General features: G+C 44.1%; 1 protein-coding gene across 1 annotated transcript in view; it reads right to left on the minus strand.

Moving 5' to 3' along the window:
- Positions 1-1,226: 1,226 nt before the first annotated feature.
- The window catches only part of EFCAB11 (EF-hand calcium binding domain 11), a 158,099-nt gene continuing 139,538 nt past the window's right edge, over positions 1,227-19,787 (minus strand). The window contains exon 6 of the mRNA XM_043556820.1: positions 1,227-1,449. Within this exon, the coding sequence (XP_043412755.1) occupies positions 1,368-1,449 (82 nt within the window). The 3' untranslated portion in view covers positions 1,227-1,367. The remainder of the gene's footprint in view (positions 1,450-19,787) is intronic.

Raw genomic sequence — 19,787 nt, forward strand, 5'->3', positions numbered from 1 at the left:
ATCGGAAGCAGGCTCCAGGCTCCGAGCCATCGGCCCAGAGCCCGACGCGGGGCTCGAACTCACGGACCGCGAGATCGTGACCTGGCTGAAGTCGGACGCTTAACCGACTGCGCCACCCAGGCGCCCCAAACATGTACTACTTTTAAACTGGGAATTATATTCGATGTTTTCCTAACGGACATGCTATGATTTCGGAACACTTACAGACAAAATACCGGCACTGATACCAGTATTTATTTAAAAGCGCTGAAGGTCCAGTGTCGCAGGTTTTGTTCCAGTGCAGCAATTATCGGATCCCACATACGGACGGGCCGAAGATGGCGTGTGTGAACACAGATGGCTAAGGCCCCTGACGCAGGCAGAGCCACCCAGACCCGGGAAGTGCGCCGCACAGGGCAGCTGGGTCCCTGCAGGAACCCCAGGCCCAAGTCATCCGACAGGGCTGTGCAAATAAACCTTTGGCCTCCAATATCCTTCCTTCCTACACTCTGGTCTTCCTCTGCATAGAGCTGGAGAAGGCTTGCTTGTGTCAGCCCAATCTGTTTTTTTTTTTTTATCTTGTACAGCGAGTGCCACTGGGGCCACTTTGCAGTGATGATTTTGACACCGGGTACAAGATCTTAAAGAAATCTTAAGTCTTGGTTTTCTCCATGCTTTGCGCTCAGTACACACGGGTGCCATTCCTTGTTTGACCAAAGCTGAATGTGTGAAGGAAACGGGTACCATTGGCAGGAAAAAGTGACCTCTCTCCAGACAGTAGGAACCACTGAGAATCAGGGAGCACGTGTGTGGAGGGGGAAGGACTAGTGAGTGGAGCCTGTAGTGTGGGTGGGTGTGGGGGGTTGAGAGTGAAGGGGAAGGTGGGGCCGGCCCCAGTGGGAGTGCCAGCACCAGCCTGGCTCAGGGCTGCTGGCCGCATGGAAGATGATCAGTCATGACCCCCTCTAGGATTCTGAGACACAAGTAGTGTCCCCATCGGGGCGCCTGGGTGGCTCAGTTGGTTAAGCATCCGACTTCAGCTCAGGTCATGATGTCACTGTTTGTAGGTTCGAGCCCCAAGTGAGGCTCCGTGCTGACAGCTCAGAGCCTGGAGCCTCCTTCAGATCCTGTGCCTCTCTCTCTCTGCCCCTCCCCTACTCACGCTCTGTCTCTCTCTCTCTCTCTCAAAAATAAATAAAAACATTAAAAAAACAAACCAAAACAAAAAACCAAGCAGTATCAGCATCTGCAAACCACGACCAAGAGTTTAATCACAAGCACGCAACCTTATTACATCATTAGCAGAGCAGAGGGGTGGAGCCTGTCAAGGAAATATACATTACAATCTCTTTGTCTCCCCAGAAGTTGCCAAACGCAGTTCACCATAGTTAGGCTTCATTTCGTCCATAGTTCATGGCATATTCAAAGTCTTTAAAGCTCACAAGATCGTCTGAGTCTTGATCTACTTCCCTGGAAAATGAAATGCAAAGTTATTTAGCTATTTACAAGATATTTTTGTCAAACTTATGCATCAAGAGCACTCCAGAATCTTTATTGCTTTGCATGTCTATTTGGGAGAGGCCCCTACTTGAAGGCAAAAGGTGATGCCTATTTGTTTTTTTCCTACATCGATATACCTAAGGTGGGACGGAAAGGAAAAGGTATTGATTAAAACCAACGAAAACAATATGTTCCATACATTTAAAGGAATGAAGCCAAATGCACAGGTTTTTAAAGAAAAGCAGAAATGATGTTCTTCTTCTAGTCATCCTGCATGTTTTTTCTGTGATGTGTCAATAAATATATATGCATTACACAACAGAAATGTGGAATAAACCAACAAGAGAGAAGAAAAACGTTTTGGGAATAAGCGGCGATAATGGGAGTGATTGATACCTGCCCTGTACTGCCTTTACGCTCCTCGTCTCATTGAATGTCTGCATGGGGGCGCCTGTGTGGCGCAGTCGGTTAAGCGTCTGACTTCAGCCAGGTCACGATCTCGCGGTCCGTGAGTTCGAGCCCCGCGTCAGGCTCTGGGCTGATGGCTCAGAGCCTGGAGCCTGCTTCGGATCCTGTGTCTCCCTCTCTCTCTGCCCCTCCCCCGTTCACGCTCTGTCTCTCTCTGTCCCAAAAATAAATAAACGTTGAAAAAAAAAAAAAAAGAATGTCTGCATGATGCAGATGGGTTCACTTTACAGACAGAAACACTGAGCTGAGAGTGGTACACCAGTTTCACAAGACCGCACTGCTACTCAAGTAGCAGACTCGGACCTCAGATCAAGACGGGTGCATTTCCAGGGGCGCCTGGGTGGCTCAGTTGGTTAGGCGTCCACCTTGGGCTCAGGTCATGATCTCATGGTTTGTGGGTTCAAGCCCTGCATCAGGCTCTATGCCGACAGCTCGGAGCCTGGAGTCTGCTTTGGATTCTGTGACTCCCTCTCTCTCTGCCCTCCCCCACTTGTGCTCTGTCTCTGTCTCTCTCTCAAAAATAAACAAACATTAAGAAAAAAAAAAAAAAAGACCATTACATTCCCAAACCAAGGCTCTCTATGTACTCTATTGCACGTTGCCTCTCTACTTATATAGAATATTCCAGAGAAAAGTGGTTGTGTTGCAATTTCACGTGGCTAACTCTAGCTGCCGATGTTTCCACTGGCTTCACTTGTGGCCTCGGAAGTTCTGTTAAATCCGCACAAACACCTAGGAAGCTTTGCTGACTGACCATGAGAAGCCGTGAAGATGTGAGCTTCTGGCTGGTTGGCTGAGAGTGTGGGTGGCCTCAGCTGTGTGTCCCTAGAACTGCTGAGACAGGACCATCGCTCCCTCGACAGGGACAGAAATAGCGGCCACACCACAGGGTAAGAGAACTCACATCGCACGGCATTAGCGACACATTTCGACCATTACCGGGACAAGTAACGTTTATTTAAGAAGTATGTTTGAGAGGATACCTGATGAGTAATGGTCACAGTTCCTGGTTGGGGGCAGGGGGGACGGCATTTGAAAACAAGGCATTACATTCCTTACGTGGAGCATTTGTAGTTGATGCAAAGTCCGTTTTATTGACATCCACCACGACAGAGGGCGTTTTGCAGCAAAGACGGGCCCAAGTAACAGAGCCACTAATCACTGTAATAGTTTTAAAGCAGGCTTTTAAAATATTGAATTCTAAAATAAACTTTCTGAATATTTCATGCCAAAGTCTCTGAAGTCTATAATGGTTCTGGGTAGTGATGATAATTTTTCATTCTTTTGAAGTAGAGAAAATCCCTACTTCTCTGCCCCAGGGCAGAACCATGTTGCAGTGTGTTAGTATAAAATGACTACAGACTGCGGACGCCATTATTCTTGCGACTCCTTTTGGTAACACACACATGATGATTTCACGCTATACAGGACCAAAAGCAGAATGTCAGCTCTCTTCTAAGGGATTAGAAATAATCAGTATCACATGTGGCTGACTATGGAATAGCAACCATCACTTTTATTAAATTAGATAATTGAAGATTTCTTAATATTGCCTAAGTATTTCCCCCGAGGAACTGGATTAGATAACTGGCCTTTTTTCTTTCCACTCTGAACTGGTATGGCTGCACTATAAATCTCAGAGGGTGGGTTAAGAGGACGACCTAGAAAAGTAATGTTTAGGATAAACTGCTTCCAAGAAAATATGTATGTGTGTGTATATATATATATATATATATATATATATATATATTTTGTTGTTGTTGTTGTTGTTGGTGGTGGTGGTGGTGGTGGTGTGTTTATTCACTTACCCAGATGCTGAATGCTTGCCGAAAAGGGAATCCCTTTAACTGATTTTTCTCAGTGAACAACCTTCATTGTGATTACATTAACTTATTTTCCTCGCTGCGTTTGCCAAAGCTTCCCAGCAGAAAATGGACATAGTGTAACCAAGAAGTGTTAAAATGGAAATGTTTACTCACAAGGTCTGTGGTGGCATTTTATTCACATAATGAATGGAGGAATGTTATGTTTATATTTGTAATGAGACATGGTACAATACTTTCTATCTTCTGACTTTTCCTCCTCCTCATATACTTATATATATATATATATATACATATACACACACACACGTATATACATATGTAAATATAATATAGTATAATATAATATAATATAATATAATATAAGAGAGGGCTGGCTGTCTCAAGGAGAGGGAAGAGGAAATTCACATTTCAGAGCTATAACTTGAAAAGGGAAAATATACTGCTTTTCATTGCAGGCGGAATTACTCTGAAGAGGGAAGGTTTCACAGCACCCACACTTGAATCACGGCGTGACAGAAGGGCAGATATGGCTGGTGGGTAGAAGCAGTGTGCACTGAGACGAGGAGACGTCATTAGGTACCAAGTTGCACCATTTCCGTTCACCGCATTCACCCTCAACGGTTCCCTCTAGTTCTGAGAGGCGAGGGTGCCGCCTCTTCGTCAGCCGCACAACATGTCGCGCTAAAATCCTCCACCAACTCGAAATGAACTCAGGGACGGGGAGAACTTTCTCTGGTTTCTGGCCGTGTCCCCACCTCTCAGCCCAGGGGAGACAACAAATGTCTGCAGGGTGGAAGAATTTGTGGAACCAACGAATCCGGAGCAAGAGTTGACAACATTATGGAATATCTACTACCTCCCGGGAGGGGGCTGGGGTGGGGGGGAGGGGGGTCAAAGAAAGAGAGCACCTCATCACTGTTTTTATGGAGTCTGGAAACTAGCCAGAGAAAGAATACACACCGCAGAAGGCCCCCAGGAACCACCCCTCGGGGACCCGTAAGCCAGAGTCAGTTACGGTCTCCACGCCCAATCGCATTTTGTGAACACAGACTAGGTACAAGAGAGACCAAGTGAGAGACGAATTTTGGAAAATGAGACTGCAGAGCAGAACACGGATGGAAGGAGTCCCTTGAGTGTCGGGCTGAACAATTCAGAGATAGATATAGAGCAAGACATTGGAAACTGAGGCAGACACCTGCCACGTCTGAGTCTACCCTGCCCGAGAGCCGAAGCCTGGGCACTTGAATGCAGCTATGTGGTAGCTCTTCACCAGACACGAGGACACGGATGCAGACGAGTATATAAGCTTCTATCTCAGAACTGGCTTTTCAAAGGAATTAATAAGGCTCCTGCGGATGTACGAGGGGAAAATAAATGCTGTTAACAACAATAACGGCTTTCCAGAAATGTCGGTCCAGCTAAATTAAAGGCCTTCCGGCTGGCTTGCTTCTGAAATGCAAAAGGGACTGACTTGTGGAGCAGAGACTCAGGAGAGCCGAGCTGTTCTGTGTAACTCAGCACGAACAACTGAGGACCCTCGGGGTGGAAGGGCATGACAAGCCAGATAAAAGGGAGAGCGCGAAGAAGGGGCCGCTGAGAAGCGGGAGGCTGGGATGCTATATGAAGGGAAATGGCCCATGAGAAAGCCTGCACTGATGCAGCGATCAGAAGCCCTTTAATCAACCGCTTTGTGTACCGTGTGCTTCAAAGGCGTCCGTATCACTTGGTATAACCTCCCCTATCTTCACCAAGGGGTGCGACAGGCTTGCACTCTACTAGGGATGGCGTTTGGGGTGGGGTGGGGGTCTGTGTGGACCTAGAGGCTGAAGACCGAGTTAGGAGATGAGTTCCACCTGAGCAGGTGCAGAAGCCAGCAAGAAAAGTAAGTGGGGAACGGTCAGATGCATCAACCGAATTAATGCGGAGAAACGAGAGCTCAGAGTCATAGGCCTTCCAGGAGCTGTACAAAAGCGTGGGAAGTGCTTTAAAATCCCGCAGGGTGTAGACTGGGGCTTCCAGACGACGCTATTTGAACTGTGAAGTACAGAAACACCCAGGCGGATACTGGGCTATCTTGAGAATTTCAGGCAAGACCAGACTCTGTCCATTTAGCTAGGTTCTGGCAGTTTTCTGTTAAATTATAAACATTTTCTGACTCATAAGTGGTTATCATTACTTTCATCAGCATGAGCTTTAACATTTGTCTCTTTTGTCCTGATTGGTTAAGCAAGATTCTGTTCTCTCCTTTTTGTGACGCTGTGTGGACTCCAACGTCCCTGCCTTGCAAGGAGCCAGGGTTTCATACTGTGAATCTTTTACTACGGTAGGACATAGTGTTGCTTTAATACATTCTGAAGAGAAACAGGGGTTTTTCTAATTTTAAAAATATGTAAAGAGTGTTTTTCACAAGTAGTAAATGTTTCTTGTACAAAAATATTTACGGGATAACCATTTCTTGTGATGTCTTCAAAGTAGTAATTTCTTGGAAAACAAGTTTTTGTAAAATAATTTAAGAGTGCTGCCTGGCCAGGTCTCCAAAGCCAGATTTCAGATTGGAGTACGTGCTTTTGCCCAAGTTACTTAAAAAAGATTACATACATGATTTTTAAAAATTAAAAATGAGGAATGGAGTGTCTGGGTGGCACAGTCGGTTAAGCGTCCGACTTCGGCTCAGGTCATGATCTCGCGGTTTGTGGGTTCGAGCCCTGCGTCGGGCTCTGTGCTGACAGCTCGGAGCCTGGAGCCTGCTTCACATTCTGTGTCTCCCTCTCTCTCTGACCCTCCCCTGTTCATGCTCTGTCGCTCTCTGTCTCAAAAACAAATAAACATTAAAAAAAATAATAAAATAAAATGATAGACTATAAAAGTGACATTTTTAAGTGCCAACAAGAATACGAACTAGAATGTATTATAATTGCAATCTAAGAAACATGTAACTCATTTGGGCAGAACTTGAATGTGAAATGTTAAGTGGAAACTTCTCTTATGGGTTACTTTGTCTTAAAATATTCCTTAATATTATTGATATTTTTCCACCGAAGGAATATTTTCTTTTAGTCCCCATTTTCTAAAAAGATGGCCGTCTTTTACAACGCATAAAGCCTCACCAGCTAGGGCAGGGTTTGGGCCGGATAATTCTCTGTTGTGGGGGCTGTCCCGTGCACTGCAGGGATCAGGAATTTTAGCGGCATCTCTGGTTTCTACCTGAGATGTCAGTAACACACTCTCTCCTCGCTCCCCAGGTTTGACAGCCCAAAACGTCTCCAGATATTGCCAAGTGTCCCTTGAGGGACAAAATTATCCCTGGTTGAAAAGCACTAAGCTAGAGGAACCAAAGTTGGAGACGATTCTTTGGAACATTCCAGCTAAATCTATACTTACTAAAATAATTGCTTTAAAGACTTTTTTTTTTTCTTTAAACAGGTGATTTCAGGGGCAGCTGAGGCACACATGTTCCTTGGATGGATTATGTAGATAATTGCCTCAACACTCTGCTTGCCGACGCTAAGGTTCTGAATTGAGCCCAGAGAAGACCGCACTTGAGAGGCGAGCTCGTGGTATGATAACAGAGCCAGTGACAGGCATATCTGTGTTCCCAGCAAACACACTGACAGACAGCAATTATTTTGAGTCACTGTGATAGTCACACAGGGTTTTGAAAGTTGACGGTGTATTTGATTCACCTGAAACATGAATGAGAAATTTAATGTGGAGGCAAAGATTTAAATTAGAAAAGTTTTCTTAGTGGAATTTTTGGGGTGGGGAAAAAGGAGAGAGAATCTCTCTCTCTCTTTGATTCTTTATGGAATAATTTAAACTAAAGTCAAAACTGCCATCACATTAGGGACAAAGCTGTCATCCTGACTGAACAGTGAGAATAAAAATTACCCTCCGAGCAAGAAGCCCCTGCTGGGGATGAGAGGACCCGCCAATTGAAGATGTGATGATGACAGCTTCTCCCGCAAGCAGCCTTCTCTTCTGAGGAACCCGCTGGTTCTTTCCACGGGCGTGCTTGCCTCTTTGTTGATGAGAGTCCTGCAGGGCTCTATGGCAATCCAGTTGGTAATGTGTTTATTAATTTTACCTTTTTAAAGACATGTGTTAAGAAAAGCCATTCAGACACGCAGGAGAGACAAAAAAAAAAAAGATATGTAGATGATTTCTGGTCTTTTCTAGGCGCCTGCGTGACTTTGGCTGTGCAGTGTGAGGTTGACTCCCCACGTGCCCACCTCGTGTTCTCGCCCCCCATCATTTAGCCCAGCCATGGCTGGAGGGCCTCCCCTCAGGACACCCCACACCAAGTATCTCTCACTGGCTTCCTGGGACTGCTAACACTGGGTGTGGTCCTCACATACATGCAATCTGGAAGGATGAAAAGCTAAGGAGGTAACACACCCCACGGGACGACCCTTGCCCAGTGAGGGGACAGGCGTCAGTGGATATCAGCTCGCTCCTGTCCCTCAGGCAGGCAGACAGCTCTGAGGTCGTAGTCTTGGCTCACTGGAGGTTCTCGTGGGATTGAGCTCTAGTTGCTTCCAGAAGGGACAAACTCTTTGTTAACAAACGGTTAACAGACCCTTTGTAGGGGCTTTGGCCTTCATTCTCTGTTCTGCTCATGCTCCCTGCGGCCATCTTCCAAACAAACAAACTGAATGTGATTGATTCCTCATTGAAAGGTCCGCTTTCAGTAAGATCCCAGGCTGAGACATAGTAGAAAGTTTATTTCCAGAGGTGAAGTTCCCAATGGGGCACCTGAATCGTCATCAGCAATAACATGCCATGTTAAGGGTCTCATTCAGGTAAGAGGGATCTCACTACTTGAAATAGATCAGTGGGTTCCTCTGCTTGGAAAATTTTTTAGAGCCAATGAAATAGTGCCTCTAAGAAGAGCTCTGAAGTTTGAAGCTCCAGACAACTGCCATGTCAGGGGTCACCAGAAAATGACAGGAGAGGCATTCTCTAATATACATGGCTTATTTAATGATATTTAGTCTGTCAACAATTGATTGTTCCTTCAGCATGAGACAATACATTCCTAAGTAGAAGAGAGGGCCTTCTGGATACAGAGGTACAGCTATGGACTGGCCATGAGTCATAGGTGCTAGAATTGGCCATGTAGGATGAACTGTGAAGGATAAAAGGATCACGTCAGGAACAAAGAATGACACAAGCCAGGCAAGACTTTGGCCTCATTAGGACCAGGCTCAGCTTTCTAGATGAAAGACAACAGTGGATGCTGTTAGGTCCTTCCCCGACATCCATCCTACACCCTCTGTGCTGCTCAGCAGCTGTGTGATTTGGGGGGGATGGTTTCCCATCCCAAGTTCCAGAAGTGGGATCTACAGCCAATGACTAATAATCCTACCATCCTAACCACAGCGATTGGGTTCAAGGATTGACTGGCCAATCGGGACATGACATCTCTCCCCTGGCCACTATGGACTGGTAAAGAGTCGGCTCAACCGTAATGAAACCTAGGAGTTTTGTTTGTGGGCAAAGGAGAAGCCCTTCCTGGGATGCAGGAGGCTTGGTACGACCATAGTCCTTTTCCTACCGCACCGATGCAATCTCCACAGTTCTGGGAGCCAAGGGTGCATTGATCCAAAAGTTTCTGCACATGCTTGTAAATGTCAATTATCAGCTTTGCGAATGAGGCTACACACAGCTTTGCGAATGGGGTGAAAGAGTCAGAACAGCAGAGCGAGCTGGAGCCTAATCAAACCAGGCTGGAAGCAGCCTGAGGTCAGAATTCTTAGTCACCTGACCCAGTAGTGTTGCTTGGTTGTTCAAGATGGTCTGAAATGGACGCCTGACGCTTTTCAGTGAAAGTGTCCTGACAATACCAGGGATCTCGTCTGAAATCTTTTCTGAACCTTGCAGTATCTGGAACTGGGTAGACATAGAATAGGCACTCATAAAGACGGTATTTTTGAAATGATTATTCCACTTCAAAACGAACCCGGAAATAATTCAGATTTTCCTGTTAGGTGCTATCTCAAGATTCTGGATTATTCTCCACAATCCTGCCTTCAAAGAAGTTACTTTTCTTGCCGTATCCGGCAAAAATCCCTATTTGCAGTGCCTTAACTGTGAGGCTATTGGTGGGACCAATATGGTTTTTTCCTTAAAGAGCGACAGGATAGATTCCCCCGTCCAAGACAAAAAAGAAAAATGGATGTGAAATGCAGTCACAGCTGGCAAAAGTGATTAACTATAAATAATGACTCACTTGTTCCTATTTACTAGGTTTTAAAAATGAGGAGGCTTATTTAAAGCTAGAAATATTTTAAAAGGAGGAAAGAATGTAATTTCAGTATGCTTGATTATTGACTACTTGTGGGCATGTGGATAAATGCAATCAACATACGGCCCAGTGCCTCACTTCCGGCAAATAGTTTCATATTCCTTCCCTGTCAAGTGTTTTAGCAGAGCCGCTAATAAACAGTGACATGGTCTTTTTTCTCAGTTTGAATCTCTGGAAGAGAAATGGTGATGTAAGAAAATAGCACAGATCAGACAGCTTTAAGGATAAAGAACAAAAGCCAAAGTGAACATCTTTGAAGTAATTATAAAAAAAATCTGGTTCCTATGCTTTAGGGTCACAAGCTCTTCCATTCTTTCCCCACAGCAGATCTGTATGACAGGCTCACTCTGAATATGGTGGGGGAAGGGGTGGGGGGCAGCGTGGTTCAGCAGACATGGCCTAGGAGTGAGCTTTCATCTCAGGGAGGCTGTGTGACCTTGGGCAAGTGTCTTAGCTGCTCTGAATCCCAAGCTCTTCACTTGTCAAAGAGAATGGTTGGGCTATGACTTGCCAAGATTTGATACAGCTCTAAATTTTGACGGATCTAAGCTGGATCTTAACTTAGTGTCTTTGTGCATAGAAAATTTAAAAATACAACCAAACTCCTGTTAGCTATTTTTGCCTTCAAAAAGTACTCTGAATCTTTAACCCTGCAGACAGTTGTAAAGAACCATACACATATATGAATGTAAATGGGGGAAAAATGATCCTGCCTTCAACAGTGTGAAATATGAATGGAGATAAAGCCATTTCTATTTCAAATATATAATCACTTCAGCTGAGATATCTAGTATCATCTTGAACTTGATTATGAGATAAAAGAAATGGGACAGAGATGGCAATCATTTAATCTCTTAAGAACAGCTATTCTGAAGAGCTTTTCACTCTCTGCTCAATAGATTTCTCGCAGGTTATGATCCGGCTAGAAAGAAAGCATAATGATGAGGAAAATTATGTTTTCAATAACACACGCTTTTACAGTACAAGTCCTTCCACAAAGGAGGCAATAAAATGAACTCTGACCACTTTAACAGATGGCGTAATGGCTCAGTGCACAGATGTGGCCTCTCTGAAAGCAACAAGTTCATATCCTTGACTGGAGGTTTAGGAATGAGCTGAACTTTCAAGTGTAATGTGGGAAAGATTACATACTTCCAGACAAGAAAGCTGAGTATTAGTGGGTTCAGAGGCTTGGAGAGATGGACCAAAAGAATAAGGCTTAATGAGCTTCATTTTGCTAATGCAACAAACAGACTTCAAGTTGAAATATGAACTATAAACATTCGAGCCGTTTATAAATCCCTGCTAATAACATTGTTAGCCACTGTGTGCTAGGAAGCTTGCTTTTTAAAAGCATACTTCCTCGGAGTCAGAAGACACCAATGTCAAATAATGCTTATCTTCTCTAATGGTGTCATGTTTTCAAATAGAACATGTTTTTAATGATACACGACAGGAAGGGTTTTCTGTTTGCTTAGTTGTTTGTTTGTTTGTTTCATTTTATTTATTTTTAATTTTTTTTAATGTTTATTTATTTTTGAGAGACAGAGAGAGACAGAGCATGAACAGGGGAGGGTCAGAGAGAGAGGGAGACACAGAATCAGAAGCAGGCTCCAGGCTCTGAGCTGCCGGTACAGAGCCTGACGCGGGGCTCGAACTCGCGGACCATGAGATCATGACCTGAGCCGAAGTCGGGCGCTTAACCGACCGAGCCACCCAGGCGCCCCTGTTTGTTTCATTTTAAAGGAAATTTGATAAATTGTACCGCAAGTTTATCTGGAAAAGTAAATGCACCAGAAGATTGAGAATACTTTTTAGGAAATAAACAGGTATCAAAACATAACACAGAGCTTTGGTAATTAAAAGTGTGATTAAGGCCCAGCAATCAATGAGCGAGAACGGCATCCAGAACGTGCATACAGGAACTCACCAAAGGTGAGAGGAAGCAAGACAAGGAGCTGGGATAACGGGTCATCCATTCCGACATCGGTAAAAGTTTGATTCCGTGGCACAGCCTGCCACGTGTTCAACGAAATTTATTTCCTTCTCTTCCTAAATCACACGCTCCAGCCTCCCTGACAATTAGATGAGACTGGGAGTTCTGGCAACGGAATGATAATAATATAATAACAGAGAAACAAAAACTAGCCATTGCCCCATCTAATTAAAAGCACTCACATTTCAAAGGAGAGCACAGGACCTGACAGTCACCCTAGGGACTGTGACATGGCCAAATCACACTATGTCAGCGGAGCCTCACCAGAAGTCCGAGGGACTTGCTCTATATAGCTTAAAGAAACATTGTTTTAAAATTCTATCGGGTCAGGTTTTTGTTTTTGTTTTTCCATTAAATGAGGATGTAACAATTTATAAAAATTAATGCTTTTAATTGTTTACACTTTAGTTTTAAATAATCCATTTAGGAAAATAAGATTTTACATCTCAGCCCATTTCCAATTGATGTGCATCACTGAGCCAGTAGGAAATCTGGCCTTAGTTCAGAATAATTATAATAAATTACTTATGCCTTCGTTTACAACATGCTCCCACCATTGGAAACCTCTGGGTCTGTGGACAGTAATAAACAACACAGAAAATAAATAACATTTCATAATGAAACAATTCCCTCACATTATCAGAAGCTCTCTATTAATAAAGCCTACCTATAATCACAAAGTCACACCAAATGGAATGACCACGAGGGTTTTTAATATGAGGATTTCAGTCGAAAGAGATAAAGAAGGTTCAGAGGGCATATGACAAGTGTTTAGAATATTATGAGATGCAGAGAATGTGCACACGGCTAAATTAATCAAATCCTAGGCTAAGACCAAGGGACTCCAAGTGTAAGTTCAGAGGGGATATTTTAGGACTGAAACCTGGGAGTGCTTCTTCATGTAACAGCTAGAAAACGGGACTTGTGTTCTATCCCTGAAATGAAAATGAAATTCTCAAGGTTGATACGGGGATGGGGGAAGATAGGAGGATGCACCCTCCTTAATAAGGTCTCACAGATTCCATGATACCCCCTCCTGCCCAGCACCGAGAATTACTTCTGAGGTGGGTGACCACTGTACTAGAAGCTGGCATGGCATTGACCTTGCTGGGTAGGTGGATGGGGCAGAAGCGCTGAGCAAAGGAACTGGCTCATCAAGAGGGTTTCAGCAATGCGTAAATCACTAAGGGATACTGGGGTGCTGGTGGGCTCTTTCTAGCCTTGAGAAGAAACCGGCCTCTCCTATAAATGGCCACGCTAATACTGATTTCAGGGATTCAAATTACTAGCCCCATCCAGCGTGACATTTTCTGCCCATTATCTAGTCTTTCATGCCTCCAGGCAGGGCCACATCATTGATTACGGAGATTTTCAGCCACTAAAAAAGATCTAGATCATCATTAAAGACATTAAGTGTTGATCTGCGCTGACTAAGTGAGTTAAAAGGTTCGTGCCCTTCCAGTAACAACTCAAAGAGGATGTTTCAGGATATTTATTAAACAAATTAAGTATTTACATTATGCTCGAGCACAGAGGCACAGTCACTGAGTGCGTAAGTGTGAGAAGACGAAACCAAGAGAATTGATGGTGGCAAAACTCTGCTTTTTCGGTTTCCTAGAAGTGGGGGCTGAGGACCCACCAAACGCTTGGGAAGGAGTCTGAACTGGGCAGGCATCAATGGCATCCTGATGACCACCTGCACAAATCTTTTTAACGTCGTCGAACTAAGTTAACCAAAAGAAGTTCACCTTGACTCCCAATGTTTTCCTTCTAGAATGTACAGAAAAGCGGTGATGAAGAGTTGGAGAGACAAGTTAGGGTATCCCCTTCAAAGCCTAAAGAAAATGGTATTATTTCTCCTACCATTCCCCACCCTCCACAATTAAAAATTTTAATGCCATAGGGGTGCCTGGGTGGCTCAGTCGGTTAAGCATCCGACTTCGGCTCAGGTCACAATCTCACGGTTCGTGAGTTCGAGCCCCACGCCGGGCTCTGTGCTGACAGTTCAGAGCCTGGAGCCTCCTGCGGATTCTGCGTCTCCCTCTCTCTCTCTGCCCCTCCCCTGCTCATGCTCTGTCTCTTTCTTTCAAAAATAAACAGACATTAAAAAAATTTTTTTAATGCCGTAATGATAACGGACCCCCCAAATAAAAATATTTTCTTTAGCCTGTGGTGCACGCTATGGTAAAAGAACCCATGTTTTCTCGAATACAGCAACAGTCCATGAATACTAGTCCATCTGTGTGATGATTATTATTAGTTTTCCTCCTTACTGGGCTGTAACCTTGCAGTGGGCAGAGACCACATACATCTTCACTGCGTGTTCTCTACACCTGACGCAGTGCCTGGCCCACAGTGGATGCAAGAAATGTGTGCTGAGTATCTGAACACGTGAACTGGAAAGTCTGGACACAGGAAAAAAGAAATATTCACCATCCCATGATCTAGAACCAATTGCTATGATCATTTTGGTACTTCTCCTGCTGATTAGCATAAGAGTATTTAATATCCTTCTATTTTAAACACAATATAAACATTCCCCCTCCCCCCCGCCCCCCCAATGCTATGGCTTCATTTCCATTTTGTGAAGTTTTTTTTTTAAGTTTTTATTTATTTACTGAGAGAGAGAGAAAGAGAGAGAGAGAGAGAGCCAGCAAGCAGGGGAGGGGCAGAGAGAAAAGGAGAGACAGAATCCCCATCAGGCTCCATACAGGGCAGAGCCCGATGAGGGGCTCGAACCCATGAACGTGAGATCATGACCTGAGTCGAATGCCTAACCAACTGAACCACCCAGATGCCTCATTCACTTTCATTTTTAATGGCTATATATGATTTTATCAAATGGATTTTTAATAATTTACTTATTTGTTGGACTTTGAAAAAGCCCCAGTCTTTTTGTTTTTATAAATATGTCAGTGAACACATTCACTAAAAATGCTCTTTCTTAGAAATAGGCTAGTGAGTTCATTTACTCATTCATGGGACACACACTGAGAGCCCACTAGGGACCGGGGGCATTAGGTTCTGAAGATATATGGGTGAGCAACAAAGAAACAGAGTTCCTTGCAGCTTTTAGCCCACCAGAGAGAATTAAGTAATTCTGAGCAAAGTAAAATCACCACTGTGCTAAGTGCTCTGAAGGAAAGAGAGAAGGTGCTACTAGACGGTGGGATGCAGGACCAGGTGGGGAGGTCAAGGCCTCGATCTTAAGGAAGCAGAACGGGGCCGAGATCTGAGGGATGAGAGCTAGTTGGGAGGTGCAGAAGGGCTTTCCAGGCCTATGTGAGGGCCTCGTGGCAAGAGAGAGCAAGAAATGTTCAAGGAATGGAAAGAGTGACTGTGGCCAGAGTACAGAGTGAGGAAGAGGGTGCAGCTGAACGAGGCTGGGGGGCAAGGGGGATAAGACTTTTCTGGAGCTCGCAAGCCATGTAAGGGTTTCGGTCATAATCCAAAGAGCACAGGAAGACGTGGCGAGCTTCGAGGAGAGAGCTAATGTGCTTAAGTAGAAATTCTGAAAGTTCCTCCTTGTTGCGGTAGGCAGAACCATGGCCCTCCCAAAGACGTCCACGTCCTAATCCCCAGAATGTGTGGTGATGCCACATGGCAAAGGAAGACTGGGGCTCCTGGTGGGATTAGGGTTGCTGACCTTAAAATGGGGGAGATTATCCCAGATTATCCAGGTGCATCCAATGGAATCTCGAGGGCTCTTAAAAGTGGAAGAGGGAAGTAGGAGACTCAGGAAGAGTCAGAGAGAACTTGGGAGATGTGAAGACATCGCCTATGAAAATGAAGGAAGGTGCCACGAGCCACGGAATGCAGGCAGCCTCCGGAAGCTCCAGAAGGGCGAGGAAGTGTATTTGCCCCTAGAGCCTCCAGAAGTGAGGCAGCACTGCTGACCCCTTGATTTTAGGCCAGCGGGGTCGCTTTGCATTTCTGACTTCCAGAACTAACAGGCGATACGTGTGTGCTGTTTTTTTCTTAAAATTTTTTTTTTCAACATTTATTTATTTTTGGGACAGAGAGAGACAGAGCATGAACGGGGGAAGGGCAGAGAGAGAGGGAGACACAGAATCGGAAACAGGCTCCAGGCTCTGAGCCATCAGCCCAGAGCCCGACGCGGGGCTCGAACTCACAGACCGCGAGATCGTGACCTGAGCTGAAGTTGGACGCTTAACCGACTGCGCCACCCAGGCGCCCCAACGTGTGTGCTGTTTTAAGTCACTAAGTCAGTGGTGAATTGTGACAGCAGCCACAGGAGATGACCACAAGGGGGAGGACAGGGAGTTTGGTTTTGCATATTTAAGCTTTACACGTCGCTGACATGGAGAATACGAACATTTGGAAGCATTCGCCTGTTTAGCCACTCACCTCACAAGCTGTATGATCTTTAAATAAATCAATTTACCTTTATGACCTCACTTTTATCATATATGCAACTATATTTACGGTTGGTTCCGGTTCTAAATCTCTGAGTTTATAAGCTTGGAAAGAAACAAATATGCTTTTCACTTAGATTACTGTCAGTACTTGGCAATCACTGGGGAAAAGTGATATTAAAAATAGTGGATCTAAACCGAAGGGGGAAAAGATTCTGTTTTTTAAAAAGTACCCCAAATATAAAATAATCTGGAAATACCGTAAAAAGAAATGTGTTGAATTTGTATAAAGAACATCGCAAAATTCCACTGAGCCGTAGAAAAGGATATTTGAAAATGTGGGGGGACGTGCCATATGTGTATTCCTGGTTGGGAAGGCGAAATGTTGTAAAGGTGCCAAATTCCTCCCAATTAATTTATAGGTTGAATGCAATTTTCATCAAAACCCCAAAGGGAGGTTTTTGGAACTCCACGAAAATGACTCTACCATTCATCTGGAAAATAAACAGGGAGGAAGAGCTGAGAATGATTTGAAAACAAGAAACACTAAGTCTGAGAACATATGATAGCAACTGGGGAGAAAAAGTGTGTCTTTGGCGTAAGGACACCAGGGGATACAACGGATCACAGCCTGGAGAGGTCCCCCAGTATGTAAAAAAAAAACTCAGTACAGACTATGATAATGAAGGCACTGGAGATAAATAGGGATGGTTTAACAAATGATAATGGAAAAACTGGCTCTTTGGCAACAAAATTCTTTAGATCATCACTCCATGATATATACTAAAATGAATTCTAAGTACATGAAAGTGCCAGAGAGTCTTAAAATTCAAACCACAGATTCAAACCAACCGCGAAAATGGAAGTGAAACTTAACCTGGTCTCAAGATGAGGAAAACATTCTTAGGATAAAAGTAAATGGAAGAAACTGTGAAGGAAAAGATCACAGATTTAAATATATGAAAACCTAAAACGTCTGTACTTCAAAACGTTATAAAAAATAAGGAAAAACTGGAAAAATCGTTGTGATAAAAAATGGAAACAGGTACATATTCTCATAGAAGAAAAATGGGGGGCGCCTGGGTAGCTCAGTCGGTTAAGCATCCGACTTCAGTTCAGGTCATGATCTCACAGTTCGTAAGTTCGAGCCCTGCATCGGGCTCTGCTGTGACAGCTCGGAGCCTGGAGCCTGCTTCAGAGTCTGTGTCTCCCTCTCTGTCTGCCCCTCCCCGGCTCACACTCTGTCTCTCTCTCAAAAAAATAAACCTTAAAAAAAAAAAGAAGAAATGGGCAAATGACACGAATAGAAGAAAGAGTAGAGATGAAAAACATGTGAAAATGTTCAATGTTATAAGCAATCAATGAAATAAAACAAAAAATGAGATACTATTGTCACCTGTTAGACTTGCAAAGATGTAAAAAGGAGGTAACATTGGGTCACTGCTCAGAACATGGCTAGGGACGCACATGCTGCTGGAGAGACTGTCATTTGTTAATCAGGAAACTTTGTTAATTAGGCAAAATGGTAAGAAGAATCAAGAGTTGTAAAAATGACAAAATAAGTTCATACTCCCTAATATGGGATCCCCATATCCAGGAACCTCTCCTAAGGTAATAACAAAAGTACAAACACACTCATTGTAGAGGTATTTAAAAAGTGAAAATAGCAAAATGATCACAAAGCAAAGAGGTAAAAAATAAAACAAAACTCGCATTTGTTTTAACAACAAAATCCTGGAGAGCAACAGGAAATAATAAATAGCAAAATATTAACACTGATTATCTTTGGTTTGGTAGGAATGTGGTTGGTTTGCATTTTCTTTTTCGTACCCTTCCCTATTTCCAAAGTAGTCTACGAGCAGCAGTTGTTACTTCTGTAACCATCTCTCTCCCAATACGCTTGCCCATGCACCCAAACACACGCACGTACACACACACACACACACACACACACACACACACACACCAGAATGCTTGAGCCCTCAGAGCACACACAGCCACCTCTTGTCTACCCTGCCAGCTCCCCCCTGCATGCAATCAATAGCTAAGGGAAAAATTCATGTTTGATAAAATCATCCAGAGAGTGATGGCCAACAAAGGAAAAACATTTAGCACTCCGAGGGCTTACATAATGTGAGTTTATAAGAAAGGAATGAAAGGAAAGACGTTATGGACAGAACTTTTAAAGGAATGAGCGTGTTCGAACGTGCAGCGGGCAACGCGGGTCCAGGGTGCTGCCGTCTGGGCGCACATTCCTCCGCCATAGTTTTCTTTCTGTGACTGCATGGTCTGACTATTCGGATCACTTGACACTCCTTAATAATAAATATATCCCCGTATGGAAGTTTTACTGAACACGGCTCCCAGGGGAAGAGAAAACAAAACAAAAGCCTTTTCTTAGTTAGAATTGAACCACAGGGATAAAATAACTCCACTTGGTGCCTGGTGTTACAATCTCTGGAGCACTGGACTCAACAAATGCCCCCAGACGGGAACTTTCCATCTCCATTGATTCCCTGCCCCCCACTCCCACCCTCCTGAAGTGCTCTGTCTTGAGGGCTTAAGGGCCTGCCATTCGTGAGTCTCACATACTCTGGAACATGGGAGGAAAGAAAGGCCTCTCTAACCTGCCTGCCATGTTTCCAAATTCCGACCTTCTGGCCTGAGCAATGGCATTAGTCATTCTTTCCCTTTAAGGAACTTTAGAAATCACCCAATCTACTTTTTTCATTTTACAGATGAGAAAATGAAGGCTCAGAAGCATAAAACAGCTTTCCTAAAGTTACCTGTTCAGTTGGCAACAAAACCAGGATAGAAAACCCGGTCTCTTTATGGATAGCAGGGTTCTACACCCAGCTAATAATAATTCTGGGTTTTCGGAGGTAAAGAAGACCTTTGTCAAAAATCCACCTAGGTCCTATTTGACACTGAAAGAAAAGCCAAGTTGCAGAATACAACCAGCCCAAAGCTATGTACACGCTGCATGTAGTCCTAGGACTAAGATCTCAGGACTCCTCACTTCCAACTCGTTCTCGGATTACGTGGGGATGTGGGGTAAACTCTGGATCAGGATCACTTTGCTGTGCAATCGCTCCATAGCTTCTCACAGCCATGCAGAATTGCAGGCTGCATAAGATATGGACCTGGAATGCCCTGATCCTCCTCCCATCCAGGGTGCTCCCCAGATCCTTGCGGAATAATAGCACGGACATCATTCCAATAATTTGGGGGTGAGAAAAGAAAACATGAAAACATTTCAGAATATTAGTGCTTAAAAATTATGCAGTAAGTGTACATTTGAAAATTTTCCATTCAAGTTCTTAATTATGTTTTTCTCC

This window comes from Prionailurus bengalensis, chromosome B3 (genome assembly GCF_016509475.1).
Source record: "Prionailurus bengalensis isolate Pbe53 chromosome B3, Fcat_Pben_1.1_paternal_pri, whole genome shotgun sequence".
In the NCBI taxonomy this organism is placed as follows: Eukaryota; Metazoa; Chordata; class Mammalia; order Carnivora; family Felidae; genus Prionailurus; species Prionailurus bengalensis.